This window comes from Leptopilina boulardi, unplaced genomic scaffold, assembly GCF_019393585.1.
Source record: "Leptopilina boulardi isolate dan_hultmark-lab unplaced genomic scaffold, ZJU_Lbou_2.1 LbouV2_110, whole genome shotgun sequence".
NCBI lineage: Eukaryota > Metazoa > Arthropoda > Insecta > Hymenoptera > Figitidae > Leptopilina > Leptopilina boulardi.
Window position 1 is genome coordinate 1,200,582 of NW_026137653.1, and position 20,076 is coordinate 1,220,657.

Genomic DNA, 20,076 nt, shown 5'->3' on the forward strand with positions numbered 1-20,076 from the left:
GATGATTCGCGAGTATAGGTCGGATGCTGATTTGCCCTTCGTATGTACCACCCTATATATATATATGGTATTATAGTATTAGTATATATACTATAGATTATACCATATATATAATATATTATATCATACTATACATCGACCCACATTCAATTAGATATATGTATACTGCATCATATGTCTTGTCGAGTTATCAAGTAAAACTGACGAGCACACACCAATCGGATTACCAGCTTTGTCATTTGTCGCCCTCTTTTCAACGTATGTGTCGGGTTTGCTTTTGTTTCTGCCGCATAAATAATTTCAATAGAGTGATAACAAAAAAATTCGATATTATAAAATTACACATAATTTCCTTTTGTTTTCGTTTTTTTTACAATTCTCTATTTTATGTTTTTATATTACTTGATAATTTTTTTTTAATAACAATATTTACTACACATAATAATAATAATAATAATAATAATAAACTAAAACAAATATTTATTTCATAATCGAGTATTTGAATCAAATGTTTAGTAATAATGTAAATATTAATTACTGTTATTTGAATTTATTGAACAGAATTTTTTGATCTTAATAAATAAATATATATATAAATAGAAAATGTAAAAAAGAGTAAAAAAAAGAGGTAAAGTTGTGGTAGCATCGCTTCTGATTGCACTATCATTATTTTCTTTTTAAAGGCTCGTAAATTTCACGATCTCCTCATCAATTTTTATTTACACTGACAATAATCTAGGCAATCTTTTATGGAATGTTTCAAAGTGAATAGTATCGATTTTCAATATTTTCACCTACGAGAAAAAGTATGTGCATGAAAAATCTAATGTTTATATCTATATATATATATATCGAGAAAAACTATATATATGCGGTAGAAATATCTTTATATGCTATTAACAGAAAATGCATTTCTTTATTTTTTTATTTTTTTTTTTTTTTGCAAATAATAGAACTTACATGCAAAAAAGGGTAATACAATTTTATCTTCTTCATTTCAATGCAAAGTAAATGACTATTCGATATATACAAATGGAATTTAGAAAAGTAAAGTGTTATTAAATGAAATCAGTGTTTTTCATTTAGATTTCTTTTTTTTTTTTTTTTTATTTTTAATTCTTTCTATCACTGAGAAAAAAAATGTTTAGTCAGAGCAATCTAAAATTTGGTTGGACCAACAAAAAAATTTTGTTGGTATTTAAGCAACCAAACTATTTGTTTGAGTCAAGCAAATTATTTGTTTGAGTCAACCAAAAAATTTGATTGATTGTTTTTTGTTGGCATACCGAAAATGTTTGGTTGAGATAAATCTACGAATTTATTTCAGCCAACCAAAATTTCATTACAAGAACCAAAATTTCCTAACCAAAAGGAAACTGAAGTATACGCAACGTTTATGATAAACAATTTTTAAAGAAATAATTTTTTAAAATGAAAAATTCTATAATCTTTTGCCTAAAAAATATTTTTTTTTTTATAATTTGTTAATTAATGAAAACTATAAGAAATAATTTTTAGGCAAAAAATTATATAATTTTCCATTTTAAAAAATTATTTTTTTAAAAATTGTTTATCATAAACGTTGCGTACTTCAGCTTCGTTAACCAAACAATTTTGTTGCAAACACTAAATTTTTTTTCTCAATGTATAAATTTTTTTTGTAAATATTTTTAGTTATTTTTTTTTCCATTTTTTCTTTTTTTAAAACCAAAGAAAGTAACCAACGAAATTTTACCTTTCACAGGCAACAAATGTGATTTTTATGAGTGAAGGAGTGCCACAAGTCGATATTGAGAGGCGAGAGAACCATGAGCCAATTCTATTTTTTTGCAAAGGAAATACGAAAATTCAGTTATTATAAATTAATTCCAAGCGTTTACGTTCATTAAATTACTATTATTTTCAAATATATTGAACCTGAACAATAACAAAAAAAAATACCATACAAAAATTGATTTTTCTTTTTTTCAAAAGAAAGTTGCGATATTAATTTTTTGTTCATCAATGACGCAATAAATTAAATATGATTTACTTCGCGCTACTGAAATATAAACATATTAATACATAATGTAGTTTAATTACCTTGTGAAGTAACATAAAATCGATATTGCTATAAAGTGTCCTAACTCATAAAATACGTAAAGTGATTAATGACTGCTTTTACAATTAAGCTTCTTGCATATTTTAGTCTCATATATATATCTATATAGGTGTTGACATTTTTCACGGTTTATAATCTGAAGATAAATTTTGTTTTACTTTTAACGCATTTAAATATTTAAAACTTTATAAACGGAAAACAATTTTTCAGTGCATGATAAATATTTATATATTTAAATTGAAGTTCTGATTATTTTTTTTCAAAATTATTGAAACCAATAAAAATAATTATCAATTTTTTTTTTTTTCATAAAAAAAATTTTGTTTTGAAAAAAATCGTTACCTTTTTAGCCAAATTGACTGTATATTATATTAGCGTCTTAGAACGTCAAAAAGGTTCTCAGCAAAATTAACTTGCCGTCGAGTTGGCGTCTTATACTCAAGTGCTTCATTTAAACGCAAAAACAATATTCCCTCTAATTATATCTTTGGAAAAGATATGATACCAGGGGGAAAAAAAAAAATTTCAAAGTGCTTTGTGAAAAACGTCTTTCCTTTGACTATATAATATTATAAAAACTAAAAAAAACACACAAAAATTATTTGATACAAATAAATATATTTATTTCCTTGAAGCAAATTATTTTTACGTTAATTAAATTTTATTTTATTCAAATACAAAAAATTTTACTAAAAAATATGCGCAAAAAATATATTCACAAATTTTTCAAATACGTTTTTATTTTTCAAATTTATATAAACTATTTTTTGTCCACCTTTTTTTTTTTTTGTCGCCTTCTCTTGAAAATGTAAATTGTAAAATCACGCATTGAATTCTATTCGTCCAGAATCCATTCACAATGAAAAATTTCGTTCAAACTCTCTAGTGATTCACCTGAATTCGTTTTAGGTCAAAATGGCATCGTAGTATTGGATAACAGACATAACACAAATGCTTTCTATTTGATTCCACAGGATTCTAGGATATGTACGTGTGGAATTTCTCAAGTCGATTTCAAGAACAATTGTCACGTACTCGGTTTTATTTTTTTTTTCAACAAAAACTTTAAATTATATATTATAAAGTTTGAATTGTAAAAATCTTTTTCCCATATAGAATAAGAAAACTGAAAATGAAGGAATAAAATTTCTTTTTTTTTTTTTTTTTTTACAGAATGGATAATGGCTTAAAAAGGAGAATGCAGAGAGAAGAGTCGACATCGGTCGTGAATTATCGACGGTGTTTTTCGAATTCTTCTCATCAGTGGTATTTGTCGCAGGATATTTCGGAGTCCTCAATCATTATTGGGTGGGGCAAAACTGCCAGGGTGGCGATGCGACGATGAGCCCGTCGAAGGAGGGGCAACGCGTCATTCGACAATCCCCTGAAGAAGAAAAAGAAGAAGAAGAAGAAGAAGAGGAAGAAGAGGGGGTGATTTGTCCCGGGAAAAGGGCACATTTTTTTAAATTGAACAAGCTAAAAAGTGCAATTTCAATCGATCGATTAATTGTTCAAAGTGGCCATGGATCACGAGACCAGAAACGGCACTGGCAACAACGACGGCGACGAGGAATGCATCATTCATTTTATTATTGGAAACCGCAAAGAAATTGCCAGTTTCCGACCTGACCAAGTCACCAATAAAGAAATCAAGGGTAAGGAAATTTTTTTTCATCCAATAAATATATTTCCATTTTCCATTAGTGCGGGCATTTGTCTCATTTGGTAAATTTAATTGCGAGAGCTCTGATCACTGGACTACCCATACTTGTGAGAGATTATACCCAGGTAGAAAAATTAACATTACTAACGTTATTAATATTACTAACGTTACTAATGTTACTAACGTTAGTACATATAAAAAAATTAAGAAAATGTTTCTAAATTTTATTTTTGCAGAAACTTGTCGAAAATCGACCACCAGGAAGTATTTAATGTTCTTACCCGCACTTTTTATAATTTTCATTTCTATTATCACTTCCACTTTTTTATTTTCATTGCCGTTTCCACTTCCACTATTTCTAATTCTCATTCGCACTTCCATTTCCACTTTCACTTTTTATAATTTTCATGCCCATTTTCACATCCACTTTTTTATTTACATTACCACTTCCACTTTTTCTAATTCTCATTCGCACTTCCATTGTGGGAAAGTGAAAGTGAAATGTGAATGTGAAATGTGAAAGTGGGAATGAGAATTAGAAAAAGTGGTAGTGGCAGTGAATATAAAAAACTGGAAGTGGAAATAGGAATGTGAATGAAAATTAGAAAAAGTGGAAGTGAAAATGGGAATCAAAATTGGAACAAGTGGAAGTGGAAGTGAAAGTGGGAATCAGAATTAGAAAAAGTGGTAGTGGCAATGAATATAAAAAAACTGGAAGTGGAAATAGGAATGGGAATGAAAATTAGAAAAAGTGGAAGTGAAGTGGGAATGAGAATTAGAAAGAGTAGAAGTGAGAATGGAAGTGCGAATGAGAATTAGAAAAAGTATAAATGTAAATGGGAATGAAAATTATAAAAAGTTTAAGTGGAAGTGAAAGTGGTAATGGGAAAGTAGTGTCAAAGTTTTTGTGAAAATATATTTTAGAAACTCTTAATTTTTTTTATAGGTACTAACTTTAGTAACATTAGTAACGTTAGTAACGTTAATTTTTTCACCTGGGTAACTAATTGTTCTCTTAAGCTACTCTCTAAATTAGTAAAAATATTTACTAATTTGAATTAGTGACTCACTTTTTGCTTCTGAATTAGTTAAATTTTACTAATTGTTAGTAAAAGTTACTAATAATTTAGTAAAATTTTACTAATTCAAAAGCAAAAAGTGAGTCACTAATTCAAATTAGTAAACATTTTTACTAATTCAGATTTAGAGAGTATAAGCTGTGAGCGAATCAAATTATTTGATTACGTCGTAACCAAATTTTTGGTTAGGACAACAAACGATCATTTTGTTTTTTAGACCAAACTATTTTGTTGTGTTAACCAAATTATTTTGTTTGTCGTAACCAAATTTTGGTTGCTCTCTAAATTTGAATCAGTAAATTTCACTGCTAATCAGTTATAAGTATACCAAACCAGTGAAATTTGACTGATTGGTACAGTGAAGTTTCACTGGTTTGGTATACTTATAACTGGTTAGCAGTGAAATTCACTGATTCAAATTTAGAGAGTAGAATTTAAAAATATTCAACCAAATAATTTTGTTGGCCTAACAAAATGTTTGGTTGAGATAACTCTACGACTTTGTTTCAGCCAACAAAAATTTGGTTACAAGAACCAAAATTGCCTAATCAAACAATTTTGTTGCAAACAATAAATTTTTTTTCTCAGTATTTGAATGAACAATTTTTTGTCAATTACTTAGATAGAATACGAATGAATTTCTCAAATATTTCATAAAAATTATGTTTATATTATTGGTCAGCAATTTTTGGATTTATCTTCCAAGTTGTGCTTCAATTCTAAATAAATAAATATATATATATATATATATATATATATATATATATATAACCCTTTGAACAAATTCCGATCACTATTGTTCTCTTTGTTCACGAGCACTTGTCTGACAGGAGTCTTTGTTCTTTGTCGAAATTATGTTTACCAATGCTTCTCTTGCCTATCCACCACAAAGCACTATAGCCAGAAACTCTTGTCACAAGTCTGACAAACTTTATCGTTTCCGTTATAACGTTGTAATCAAATTCGATACCTGAGAGTGAGAGAGAGAGAGAGAGAGAGAGAGAGTGAAAGGGAAAATTGATTAAAATTTTTCATCATCTAAAAATACAATTTTTCAATATTGTCAAGATAAACAGAAATTTTTGGGTAAAATTTTGAATTTTTAAGAGACCCTCAAAGTGATGGTTATAAAAGGAAATAAAAATATCGATTTTGGACCATCGATTTATTGGTATAGACATCAATCTGCTTTTCCTGGGAAAGCAACAGTCTTCTTGAGGGACGTGATATTTGGCGGAAATTACAAAACCGTTTGCTATTCCATGTTTCTGCATTGATCTTGCACAAATACGACCGCACAACATCATCCCGATTACAAATATCCAAAGTTTACGGATTTTTACCCATTAAATTCAATTCTTTTTTTGGTATGAACAGAAAGAAAAACGTACACAAAATCTGCTTTTTATTTAAATATGAAATTTTTAACCTTAGTATAATATTTATTGGACAAAAATTTTGACCAAAACTAATGTCAAAAATAACTTTTTTTTTTGCATTGATTTTGTTCTAAGGTAAAAATTACATAAAAAGCAGATTTTGTATATATTTTTTTTTTTCAGTGTATCAAACAAATATTTATTTGTAGCAAATAATTTTTATGAAAATTAAATAAATAGTATTACCATTGAATTATAATTATTAAACAGAAATAAATATTTATTTACAAATAGTGATTATTTGAATCAAATAAATGTTTTCCTCAGTTTAGAAAATAATTTAATTTTATAAATACTATATCGTATAACTTTTAGGTGACATGTAAATATTCTCTGTAGATTTTCTCGTATGTACAATAACTTGATGGATAGAGCTAAAATTTTGTGAACAAGCTTAAAGCATATTATAAGGGATAGTTGTTCTAAACTAATATTCTATAAATTTCCTCACAAACTTTTAGCTCCAATCCATCAAGTATTTTATACGAGAAAATACCTATATAAAAGAAAATACCTTAAGAATACACCCAGAGAAAAGATACAGAGATAATTATTTGAATTTTATTTCATTTAAATAAAAAATCGAAATAAAATTTTATTTGTATATAAATTTTGTTTGTCCCAAATAAAATTATTTCTATGGATCTACTCTAAAGTTGTTTGAAAACCCTTCTTTTATTATTAAATTCTATAAAAAAAAAACAAATCTGAATAATTGTGTTTTTTTTTCAAAAGTAAAGTTAAATAAAACTGAAATTAAATTTTAATTACAGAGAAAAGTAGTTTAATGAGTTTTCAAATCTTTTCTAAAAATTATATTTTCTCGCAAAAATATTAAAGCTACGATTTTTACTACTTTTCTACTATATTAGATCATCGTAGAGAATATTGTGAATAATTTAAGATGAAAATTTGACAATCGAAATTCGCCTCTAAGGAATTCCAACACAGTTTGAAATTCCGATATAGTGGAATAATTAATATAAATACATATATACATATATACGTATATAGAGGCTTTCTTGCCTGAAACACATGGATTAGTATCGATTATTCGTGCAAGCCCCAGCAAACCCTTGTCAGATTCAATGTACTCGCAACGCAAATTCACTGCCACTTCAGCCAGTTCCTTGTTAAGTTTCTCCTTGTAAAATAATATTGAAAAAAAAACAACAATTGCTACACAGTAAATTTTCCTAAAGAAGATGAAAGTCAATTTCATCTTTGTTAGAATCAAAATACAACAAAAATTTAATTCTAAATACATCAAGAGTAGAAAATTAAGAAAAAAAATTTTTTTTTCTTCTGCAATAAAATATATGTTGAACGTAAACTATTTACACCGTCATTGGATATCTGATATACGCTCTCGTAAAAAAAAAATCCCTGCTTTCGTAAATTTGATTAAAATCTACAATGTAGGTGAAGAAACCTATCTTCCAACCTCACTCTGAGTGGTATTATTGGAATCGATCGTGGCGATGAGTTTAAAAGAGGCGTCGACTCACGTGACTTGTGTGTTTCTTCCTCCCATAGTGAGTTTCCATAGCGACACATTCTCAAAGTGTCGACAAACATAGGATCATACATTGCATTCGAAAAAAAAAATCGCATGAATATATTAAATAGAGAAATTATTCGAGTCGTTGCACACACACACACAGAGTACAATCTCGTCAAACAATTTTAATATTTGATACATTATGATAAACAATTTTTATTAACCCTTTGAAGCATACATTTTTCTTTAACAGAAATTGAATCTTTAAAGTGCATTATAGGGGGTTTAAAAGGGTCGCTGATTACGAATCCGAAGCCAGATTTAAAAAATTTAAAAAATTCAAAATGGCTGATCCAATATGGCGGACAATTTTTTTTTTTAAATTGATCATATCCTCTCGAAATTAGTTACTCAGGGGTTTTCGGGGTCGCTGATTACGAATCCGATGTCAGTTTTTCAAAATTCAAAATGGCGGACCCAATATGTCGGACAATTTTTTTTACAAATTGTTCAAATTTGCTCGAAACTGGTTACTCAGGGGTTTTCGGGGTCGCTGATTACGAATCCAATGTTAGTTTTTCAAAATTCAAAATGGCGGATCCAATATAGAGGACAATTTTGTGAAAATTGATCAAATTGATCACAGACACACACACACACACAAAAGCGCCATTTTGAATTATAAATATCCAGTCATATTCATAAAAAACACCGTAGTAACAAGTTTCAAGCAAATCCAATCAATTTTTCATTTTGTCATCCGCCATTTTGAATTTTGAAAGTCCAACGTTATATTCGTAATCAGCGACCTCAAAAATCCCCGAATAACAAGTTTTAAGCAAATCCGATCAATTCTTCATTTTGTCATCCGACATATTGGATCCGCCATTTTGAATTTTGATAATCCAACATCATATTCGTAACGAGCGACCCAAAAACCCCCCGAGTAACAAGTTTTAAGCCATTACTATAAATTTTTTATTTTCTCATCCGCCATATTGGATCCGCCATTTTGAATTTTGAAAATCTAACGTCATATTCGTAATCAGCGCCTCCAAAAACCCACGAGTTACAAGTTTCAAGAAAATCCGATCAATTTTTTATTTTCTCATCTGCCATATTGGATCCGCCATTTTGAATTTTGAAAATCTGATGCCAGATTCGTAATCAGCGACCCCGAAAACTTTATAGACATTATTATTAGGTTATTTCCTATTGTTGTTTAGTCACAATTACATTTATCGTAAAAAAACGCTATTTTTAAATTTAATTTGTTTATAACATTTATTTTATTTATAAAAAAAAACACTTTTTTAATGTAGTTATATTGTAATAGATATTCTAAAATACATTTTAAATACATTTTGTTACTGAAATGTGTAAAATAGTGGCTGAAGTATTCAAAAAAGTGCAAGAAAAAAAGTGACACTCAGGAGTGTCACTATGCCGCAAAGAGGTTTAAGAGAAATAAAATTTGATTTTATATTTCAATTGTATTTTATGTCTGTTTTATTTCATGTATTTTTATGTATTTTTATGTATTTTTATGTATTTTTATGTATTCATAAGGAGGAAATTCGATCAGAAAAAGCACCATGCAGTGTCTTCGAGTGTGACTCGTTTAATTAGAATCACCCCCTAAGTGAATAAAAACCTTCTCAAGAGGCATGTGTGTATTTTTCCTTTGGCATAAAGGAAAGCTCCATTATTTTCGTAAAGCCTTGCTCACTTTTTTTTTTCTCTCTGCCTTTTGTGGCTTTGCAACTTCTCTCATGTTTTTTTCCTACTTCAGTATAGCAGAAATACAAAAAAAAAAAAAGTATTCTAATTTTGGAAAAAAAAAATAGAAAAGATGAAATATTCTTTTATAAAATAAAAGAAATTTAGTTTGAATCCGTATATTCTATGTGATGCGCGCAGGATCAATATTTCATTCTTGTGAAGTGAATTTCTTTTTTAAGGGACAATTGACGATTCTCGACTATATATATATATATATAGAACACTATTGTGAATAACAAAAATAGACAATGGATAATAATGGTATTTTTGCTTTAAAAGAATAAAATTTTGAAACTAGAAAAAAAAGGATGTGTCTTCATGTCAATGAAATTTAATACGTTTATCATGTAAATAATTTTACTATTGCTATAGTAGAAATGGAACATGAAAATGATTTCAGTAGAGCAAAAAGGTATAACAAAAAATAAATTCAAAAATTATGGCTAACAAACAGCTATACTTTAGTTTGATTATTATTAAATAATTCCAGTTTACCTTTCGTGAAACATCTCTTGCATTATTAATCTTTCAAATTAATCTTTTAAGTTTCTACAACCTTCATGAAATATTTATTAATGGAAATAGCTTTGAACATTTTCATTTAACTTGGACTGATGGAAAAAAAAAATTCTACAAAAATAATTTATTTTCTTTTTTAGGGAAAATTTTTTATAAACTTCTAGGAAAAATATTTGATATAAATTATAATTAAGCAAATACGATTTGAAGGATTTTTGAGTTTTTTTTTTTTTTTTTTTTGAGGGTGTGAGTCGAAGGTCGACGGATGCATGATATATATATATATATATATATTATACGAACTTGTGCGATCCGCATCTCGTTTACCGAGCAAACCGTTTTACTAATTGAACCAGGAGTGGTCAAAGGGGAACTCTTAATGCCTTAAGCACCGACAATATTTGCGACATCGAGTGGAATCGACGATAATTATACTCAAACCCAACGACTTTTGTCGCTCCTGATGGTTTACTCAAGCACGATTCATATATATGAATTATTATTGTTATTATTATAAAGTCCCCCGCGATTATAATCGAGCACGAACTTTTAGAGTTGAAGCGCGATTAAATTTCCCGTGCTTTATAACTCGATTAAAATTATTTATTTCATATAACATCAAAATCTTCAATTATTATTTATTTATATACGGGACTTTAAGATAAATTAATAATAAAATTATTTTTTTTTTTTTTTAATATATTAAGGGTTCTTAGCCCTTAAATTTATTATTTTTTTTTTAACTATACACCAAGAAAATTGTTTCTTTGCCATCACAGAAAATTAAAAGGCATTGGAAAGATTCCCTGGAAAGTGCCCCCTGATGGAGGTTCTATCAGAATTCCGCCGGAACTTCCAACGTAATTCCGTCGGAATTCCATCGGGTTTCCAAAGAATTTCCGATGGGATTCCGACGGAATTCCGATTAATTTTTTTTTCAAAATTGTTAGAGTCCTAATTCCGTCGGAATCCAATCGGAAAATCTTTGGAACTCCGATGGAATTACGACGGAATTACGTTGGAAGTTCCGAAGGAATTCTGATAGAACCTACAGGGGGCACTTTCCGGAGAATCTTTCCAAGTGGGTTATAATTTTCTGTGATAGGGTGAAAGAAATGTTTTCTTTAATTTAAAGATAATTTGCGATTTAAAGAAGAGTTTATTTAAAGAAAATTTTTTTTTTATTCTAAATAAAATTGAAAAAAGTATTTCTTTAAATTAAAGAAAACATTGTCCCTATATTAAAGAAAGTTTTTTTTTTTTGAATCAAACATATTTCTAAATGTAGATATTTATTTTCTTTTTCGGAAAAAAAAATATGGGTGAATTCAATATGTTTAAGAAATCACTGATTTGTCATTCGAATCTCTATTTTACATACCTATATTTTTTCAACTTATTTCTTGAAAAAATTGATTTTTTCATCACATATGTTCTTTTTTTTACGACCACTTTTACGAGGCAATGCGTTACTCCTCAAAAATTCACGTAAATCACCAAAATGTTTTTACGATAACATCAATAAAATATCAAACCCAAATATAGTGGATTTTTATTATCTTTATGTGTATTTAAATAATAAAAAGGATTTTTTTTTTTTTGGGAAATTTAGTTTTACTTTCATTTTCAACTTGTATGATAATAACTTTATTTATTATTTATTTGTATTTATTAAAATAAATATATACAATCGTGAAACGTATTTGTATCACTTTTTATTCTTTTGTATTTATGATCTCTAAAGAGAAATGATAGGGGTGCGTAAGTGGAGAAGAACTATCTTCTCCACGCATGCATTAGATTTAATAGGATAATGAAACGTGAATCACGAATGTACGATGGACGTTTATGTTTTTATTGCAGGCCGCTCAATTGATTCATTATTTTGTTGATTATATACGACTCTGCGCGCTCACTATATACCAAGAAACATTCTGTGAGAAACAAAACCAATATATTTAATATATATCACTGAAAAAAAAATTTTTTTTTTTTATTTAATTCAAATAAATATTTATTTGCATCAAATAAATATTTCCTTATTTCAATTTAAATAAATATTTATTTCCTTGAATCAAATATTTATTTAAGTAAATGTAATTCTACTTGTTTCAAATACAGAAATTATTGGTTTAAATATAATTTATTCAATTTAAATAAAAATTATTTCGTTCAAGTAAACATTTATTTGATAATAGTCAATAAAATTTTTTATTTAAATCAAATTAAATAAATAATTCAATTTTTATTTGAATTAAATAAAAATTTATTTGAATCAAATAAATATTTATTGCTCTGTGGCAAATATATCATTTCTCTGGATGAAGTAACCGATTATTTGATACAAATAAATTTTTTTTTAATTGTAGTGCCTATATACAATTTTGCAAATTTCACAATTTTTAAAATTAATTATAAATTATTTTCATAATAAAATAATAATAATTAATTTCCTTTGAGAACTTGACACATTTGCCGTTCTATAAATCCCTGGATGATGCGCAAAACTCATATTTGGTTTGTTGTATAAAGGACTCCAGCAAAGTTAGAAATGACATTTAGATCACTTTCAGAGTAATACTTCACTGTACAATTAAACGCTACGAAACGAGTTAGTTCTCTCTCTTTCTCTCTCACTCTCTAGGGGTGAAACTATAAAAATTTTCTTCAAAGCAATTTAACTTTGAATAAAGTATTATTTATTTTAAGTAGAAATTATTTCGAAAAATAGAATTTTTTTTTCGGTATAAAAAAAAATGTCTCTCTTTCTTTCAAGAAACTATTTTGCAAAAAAAAAAAAAAAAGAAAAAGCATTCATATTATTACAGAGAGCGTTATGGTACCTTGGATGAAGCTTTAATTTTTAATTTAATTTTTGCAACTCTGACGGTGGCTCATAAGCGTCTCATTATTCATCTACTCCTCGTTTCTCTCTCTCTCTCTCTTTCTCTTTCTCTCTCTGCAAATGTAAATCCCGACGACGAGCTTTCACGTTTTTTGAAAACAGCAACCTCATCAAATTTTGGTCTTAGTCATTTTGAAATATGAATATTTCCTTAAGGTTAATATAATATATAGAAAATTGAATACACTACTAGGTAGGTATTAATTTCTTTCTCCATTCATGTTTATGAATTTTTTTTTCACCTCATTTTTATGAAAAAAATTTTTTTTTTTTTTTTTTTTTTTATTCATCTCATTTTATTTATGTTAAGATGATGAATTTAACACGCACTGTTTTTGAGTTAAATTACAGGAATTTATTTATTTTTTTTTTTAAATGCGTTGAAATGGACGTTTCTAATTATAAATTTTTACCTTGAGGCGCACTTTGTTTTTAATCTGAAACTTTGTATTAATGTGAAGTGTAACACGAGTGTCTTCCATTTTTTTTTTTTTTTTTTTTTTTTTTTTTTTTTTTTTTTTTAATTATAAAATAGTGAAAATGTTCACAGAGAAAATTTTAGTTATACTAAAATAATACGATAAATAAATTTTTGTAGAAACTATAAAAAATTAATGTGTAATTTTTTTTTTTGCAGATCTTTTTAGAAATGCAGCAGAGGCTGGACCTCTTGATATTGTGAAACTTCGAAAAGGGGAAAAAATCTTAAACATCTCTCCACAATTGCCGGCAAATACATCTGAAGATCCCTACATCCTGCAGGTAACGATGCAGGATGTGTCTTCTTCCACTACTTTCAAGGTTTATTTTCAAGGTTTACCATGTATTTAAGAATGAAGCTTTTTTATTTAACGTCCCTTTAAAAAAAAAAAAAAAATTAACTTTCCATTATTTATATTTAGTTTTTCTTTTTTTTTATTTTTAATTATTTTCTATTATATACAGTCCAACGTTATATTTTTATTTACTATCTAATCTGTAATTTTCTTTTTTCTAAATTTTATTTTAAAACTTATGTCTGTCATCTATTTGTATCTTTAAAAATTCTTAAAAAAAAAAAATTAATTAAAATTTCAAGCTGGAATATTTAGCGTTTGTGATTTTAACACAAAACGAATTAGAAATATGACTAATTTAACAGTTTATTATGTAGGTATGTAGAGGAAGATAGGTTAATGAAAATTCAGAAATGTTAACATCAAAGCACTTGAGTGAAAAGTGGTTTTTGTTAATTACACAGGTTAACCGTAAGTTCTCGGGTTCTCTATATAGTTCACTTGCGGTTCTTGCCTTTGCGTATATATATTTATACAATCAAATATAATAGATCAAATTTTTTAGATTGAGAAGCAAACTTAAAGAAATACTAATAGAAATAGAAAAAATTTTATACAAACTTTATTACATAAGAGAAAAATTATTTTTGTCTCAAAGACAAATCATTTATTTGTTTCAAATAAATTTTATTTGATTTAAATAAATTTCACGTGTTTCAAATAAATTTTATTTGATTTAAATAAATTTTATGTGTTTCAAATAAATTTTATTTGGTTTAAATAAAAAAATGTTATTTCTATCAAATTAAAATTTTTATTTGAAACAAAAAAAAAATTCACTTAAATCAAAATAAAAAATACATTTGCCTCATATAGTAATAATTTTTTTAAAACAAAAAATTTAATTTTGCACAAATAAACATTTTTTTAATAAAATTTATTTGAAACAAATAAATATTTATAAAATAAAAGATTTCTCTGAATGTAAATAATAATTTGATCCCTTATATATTTTCAATTAAAAAAGAGAATTTAAAAAAAAAAAGAAATTATTTTTTGGACTTTAATATAGAAAAAATATTTATGGACTTTCAAATTTATTGCACTGAATTTCATTTCCTTTCAATTGTTGGGTAAATTTTAAGGAAAAAAAAAATAAAAATGTTTTAAATTCTTTTTGTAAAGGTTGTTGGAGCTCATCCTAGTACTTCGGGAATGATTGACATAGATGTGTGCTCTTTGGAAAGGCGAGTGTCGGCCTTAGAGCAAGAACATCGAGAAGCGGCCTCGTCAAGAGCTTGTATCACGCTTAGTGAACTTCAAGCACAAGTCAATGCTATAAAACAAAAGTTGGAAACAATTGAGCATCTCAGTTGGTTAGGTAAGTTTATCAAGATTTTTAAAAATAAAAAAATTTTCCTATTTTAAAATACCCAAACACCCAAAGAAAAAATATAATTGTCTCTCAGAGTTAAATAAATTTTTTTTTTTTCAAATAAATTTTTATTTGATTTAAATAAAAAAAAAATTATTTACACCAAATAACAAGGGTAGTATACGTTTATTTAATTCAAATATATTATATTTGGTTTAAATAAAATATTTCTCTGTGTGTAAAAATAAAAAATATTTCATAATTTTTAATAAGATTTTTTTTGTTTTTTTTTTTTAATGACACAACATTTTTGGTATAAAATAAATGCATTTCAGTTTTAAAAGGGGAAATATAATAGCCGAGTGTGATTATATGTATTAATTTATGTTTATCAGCTGAAATTAAACACGATTTTTCAATATCTATAATGAAAATAAAAAATTATAATTCTTTTTGTAAATTTTAATTATCTTGTTGAAAATGAAAATTTTTAATTTCTTCTGGAAAATGAAAATAATTTTTCTTTTAAACCCCATCCACGGGACAAATTGTGATCACATATAGTATGAGAATGACGTATATATGAACTAATAAATATCAGCTCCTTGGCAGAATGCGCATGCTGCTGAATAAATATTTGTCCTTGCAAACGCAATTTTACCTCTATATTCCTATATCTTTCGAGAGCTTTTCGTCTAAATTCTCAATATTTTAATAAAAGCTAAAGAAATCCTCGAACTTGACGCGTGATCTCTTTTTAGATTATTTTTCATAATATTTCCGCAATAACTAAAAATCTAATTTTAGTATTACTTATAGACCTTCGGTGAAATTCTATCAAAAAATTTTAATTATTTCAATATGTTTTGTTTTTTTTAATTTAAAAGAATTTCTATTACCCGTGTGGAAAAGTGATGTGGGCCCCCAGCGGGGGCCCTTATGGATCGCCCTCATGCCATGAGGGGCGCATATGGATGATCCATAGGGGCCCCTCATGGAAACGACATGCTCATCGATGAGGGCGCCCGCATGGGCGATCCATGAGGGTGCCCCTACGGGCGCCCTTATGGGCCCTCACGTTTGCCCTCATCTTGCCCTCAAGTTTGCCATAATGTTTTTTAATCAATAATATTAATAATAAAAGTTAATTGATAATAAATAAGCTTAAGTTATGAATAAATAACATATTTATTTAATAATTATTCAATTTTAAATTAAATTCTTACTCAAATTGAATTTATTAATTAACGTTCTAATTAATTAACTGTCGGATATAATTAAAAGTAATAATAAATTAATTAATTAAAAAATTAAAAAATATGTAATTTATGCATACTATTAACCGATATTTTCATTTTTCAATTAATTCATACATAGAATTAATGATTAAACGCAAACCTGAGAAATAAATAAATCTAACGCATGGGGGGAATCGAACCTACGACCTACGGACTATGAGTCTAACGCTTTACCAACTACGCTACGCACGCTACTTCAAAACGAATGCTAACTTCTTGATGCTATTTAAACTTGAAAAATACCTAACAAAGAAAAGTGCTTAACATCATTTAGTTAAAGTTAAGATATTAAATTATATTTTCCAATCAAATGCAATTTATAAAATATAATTAATTATATGCTTTATGATTATTATCATGAATCATCTCAGGCGAATTTTCAAAAAAGTGTAAATATATTTTTATTAAAAACGCGTTTTTCGTTGTTTTGAATCATTGGAAACATTCATTTTTTGTTGATAAAAAAATATTTGATTTTTGGACTTAGAAAATTTTGCTAATCGATCATGAGGGCGATCCATGCGGGGCCCCTACGGTGCCCCTCATGGATTCGCCATAAGTGTGAGTGTTATTTTCAAAAAAGTGTAAATATATTTTTATTAAAAACGCGTTTTTCGTGGTTCTGAATCATTATAAACATTAATTTTTTGGTGATAAAAAAATATTTGAATTTTGGACTTAGAAAATTTTGCTAATCGATCATGAGGGCGATCCATGCGGGGCCCCTACGGTGCCCCTCATGGATTCGCCATAAGTGTGAGTGTTATTTTCAAAAAAAGTGAAAATATATTTTAATTAAAAACGCGTTTTTCATTGTTGTGAATCATTATAAACATTAATTTTTTGGTGATAAAAAAATATTTGATTTTTGGACTTAGAAAATTTTGCTAATCGATCATGAGGGCGATCCATGCGGGCCCCTACGGTGGCCCTCATCTATTTTGCCATAAGTGTGAGTGTTATTTTCAAAAAAGTGTAAATATATTTTTATTAAAAACGCGTTTTTCGTGGTTCTGAATCATTATAAACATTAATTTTTTGGTGATAAAAAAATATTTGAATTTTGGACTTAGAAAATTTTGCTAATCGATCATGAGGGCGATCCATGCGGGGCCCCTACGGTGCCCCTCATGGATTCGCCATAAGTGTGAGTGTTATTTTCAAAAAAAGTGAAAATATATTTTAATTAAAAACGCGTTTTTCATTGTTGTGAATCATTATAAACATTAATTTTTTGGTGATAAAAAAATATTTGATTTTTGGACTTAGAAAATTTTGCTAATCGATCATGAGGGCGATCCATGCGGGGCCCCTACGGTGCCCCTCATGGATTCGCCATATGGATCAGCCCTCATGGGCCCCCGCCGGGGGCCCCGAACTCTTGAGGGCAAGATCGTGGCTTTTTCCACACGGGTAGTTTTCATTCTTTATATTTCTGGTTTTTTTTATTTCTTCTTTATTTCTTTAATAGAAAGAATTTTTCTTTTTCACATATATAAGAGTATAATTTAATTTTAATTATCTTTTCAATAAAAAGAAAATTGGCCTTCTGATGTCATTTAGAATCACAAAAGGTTTAATTAAGAACTACTTTTAATTTTTATATAATGACTTTTATTCCAATTTTAATTACTCTTATAAGAAATTATTGCATTTAAAATTAATTTTTAATGCATTTTCAAAAAAATGGATAAATTTTTGTGTTTTTTTTTTTTTTTTTGACAATAGTATTTGTTTGCATTGAATTATAAGCCAATGTATTTCTCCTGTGAAAATTAATTACGTCTTTGGAATGAAGGAATGCTTTCATGGCTTTAAAATAAAGTGAGAAAATTCCTTATCAAGTTAATTCTCTTTTAACGTTCATTAGGAAATATCTTGGCTATTCAATAAAACGCCAGGATTTTATCTTGAAATTTTGTTTTTCATTTTTTTTTTTTTTTCCTTGTGGAAATTTAATTAACGTAAAATTATTATTAATTATTATTATTATCAAACAAGTAAAATAGAATTTTTCATTTTCAAACCCTACTTTTTACTTCAAGTAAAAATTAATTTCATCTAAGATTGCGATTGAAAGCTTTTTAAACTTGAATAATTAAATATGAAAGCGTTAAAGCTTCATTGTTGGAACTTTTTTTTTGTTCTACTGGGGGATTTTTTTTTAAATTAGATATGATTTTACTGATGATGAATTTAATTGCGCGCTTCTTTTTCATAATAAAAAGAAAGGTATCGAAATTTTTGATTTTTTTTTTTTTTTTTTTGAATCAAGAAAGAAAAAAAATCGTTTCCATTGCACTTTTCTTACATTATTATTATCAAACGATTTTTCAATCTCCTTTTTGTTCGCAGGCTTCCACAAGCAACTTCCGGAACCCATTTCATCGGAAGCATGTCGCAGATTGCAATACCGACGTAAAAGTGATAGCGTGAAACGTAAAGTACGAGAAAAATTCTTCAACATGTGGTGAGTGGTACGATACTATTTCATATTTCAGTCGCTACATGTTTTTAGAATCCTAAAAAAAAAAAAAAAAAATCGCAAAATTTTTTGTTTTATTTAAAAATAGAAATTAATTTTTACAAACAATAAAACATTTTACTGGTGGTAATAAAAAATTTCCAATTTTTGGGAAAAAAAGGAAAATTTGAATTTTTATCTATTAATTGAAATGGAATTTTTATATATAGGTCACAATCGATTTATTTTGATATGAAAAGAAAACAAATTTTTCGTGAATTAAAATTTCTAGTAGAAAAATTGTTTGAAAAAATATGATTTAAAAAATAGAAAATTTGGGAGTATATAAAAAAAAGTTACATTATAAAAAAAAGTGCTTTATTTTTTCTGATAAATATCACATTCAAATTGGGATATTTTCATTCAAAGAATGAGAAAAAGAGAATGAAAAAAAGAAGAAATGCAAGAAATATTGTATTTCTGCAAAGTTTCTTTTTTTTTGTGAAAAAGATATATACTTTTTTTCTCTTTTACAATAAATGAAGAGCGAAAATGATTTATAAAGCTGAGAGAGAGAGAGAGAGAGAGAGAGAGAGAGAGAGAGAGAGAGAGAGAGAGAGAGAGAGAGAGAGAGAGAGAGAGAGAGAGAGAGAGAGAGAGAGAGAGAGAGAGAGAGAGAGAGAGAGAGAGAGAGAGAGAGAGAGAGAGAGAGAGAGAGAGAGAGAGAGAGAGAGAGAGAGAGAGAGAGAGAGAGAGAGAGAGAGAGAGAGAGAGAGAGAGAGAGAGAGAGAGAGAGAGAGAGAGAGAGAGAGAGAGAGAGAGAGAGAAGCCGATTAAATTATTGTTGTCACGCCGCAAAATTGCCTTGCAGTTTCGTCGTTTAATATTGAAGATGAGCTTACCTTCTTCAAGCCACGAATCTCTCTCAAAAGCACGTTAGGTCACCATTTAAGTCAAGCCTGTTTAAATATTGACACCTCTATATAAATCCTTTAGTAAATAATTAAAATATAAAAGCAAAATTATCTCATTTATTTTTATGCTATTTTTTTAAAAATTAGAATTATTTATCCACATACAAAGAAATAACAGAATCAAAATACAAAATTAAATAAAAAAAAAAAAAAAACCTAAAAAAAAATGTTAAACAAAAACTATTGTTTTCATGATAATA

General features: G+C 27.5%; 1 protein-coding gene across 4 annotated transcripts in view; it reads left to right on the forward strand.

The window, feature by feature from the left end:
- Nucleotides 1-20,076, forward strand: part of LOC127277220 (uncharacterized) — a 95,752-nt gene that overhangs the window by 58,534 nt on the left and 17,142 nt on the right. For 2 of the 4 annotated variants that reach the window (XM_051298138.1, XM_051298129.1), the window contains 4 exons: nucleotides 3,275-3,756; nucleotides 13,627-13,790; nucleotides 14,951-15,146; nucleotides 18,794-18,908. In XM_051298138.1, the coding sequence (XP_051154095.1) occupies nucleotides 3,624-3,756; nucleotides 13,627-13,790; nucleotides 14,951-15,146; nucleotides 18,794-18,908 (608 nt within the window). In that variant the 5' untranslated portion in view covers nucleotides 3,275-3,623. Of the gene's footprint in view, nucleotides 1-3,274; nucleotides 3,757-13,626; nucleotides 13,804-14,950; nucleotides 15,147-18,793; nucleotides 18,909-20,076 lie in introns of those variants that run through there. The other 2 variants (XM_051298148.1, XM_051298158.1) reach the window with 2 other exon arrangements.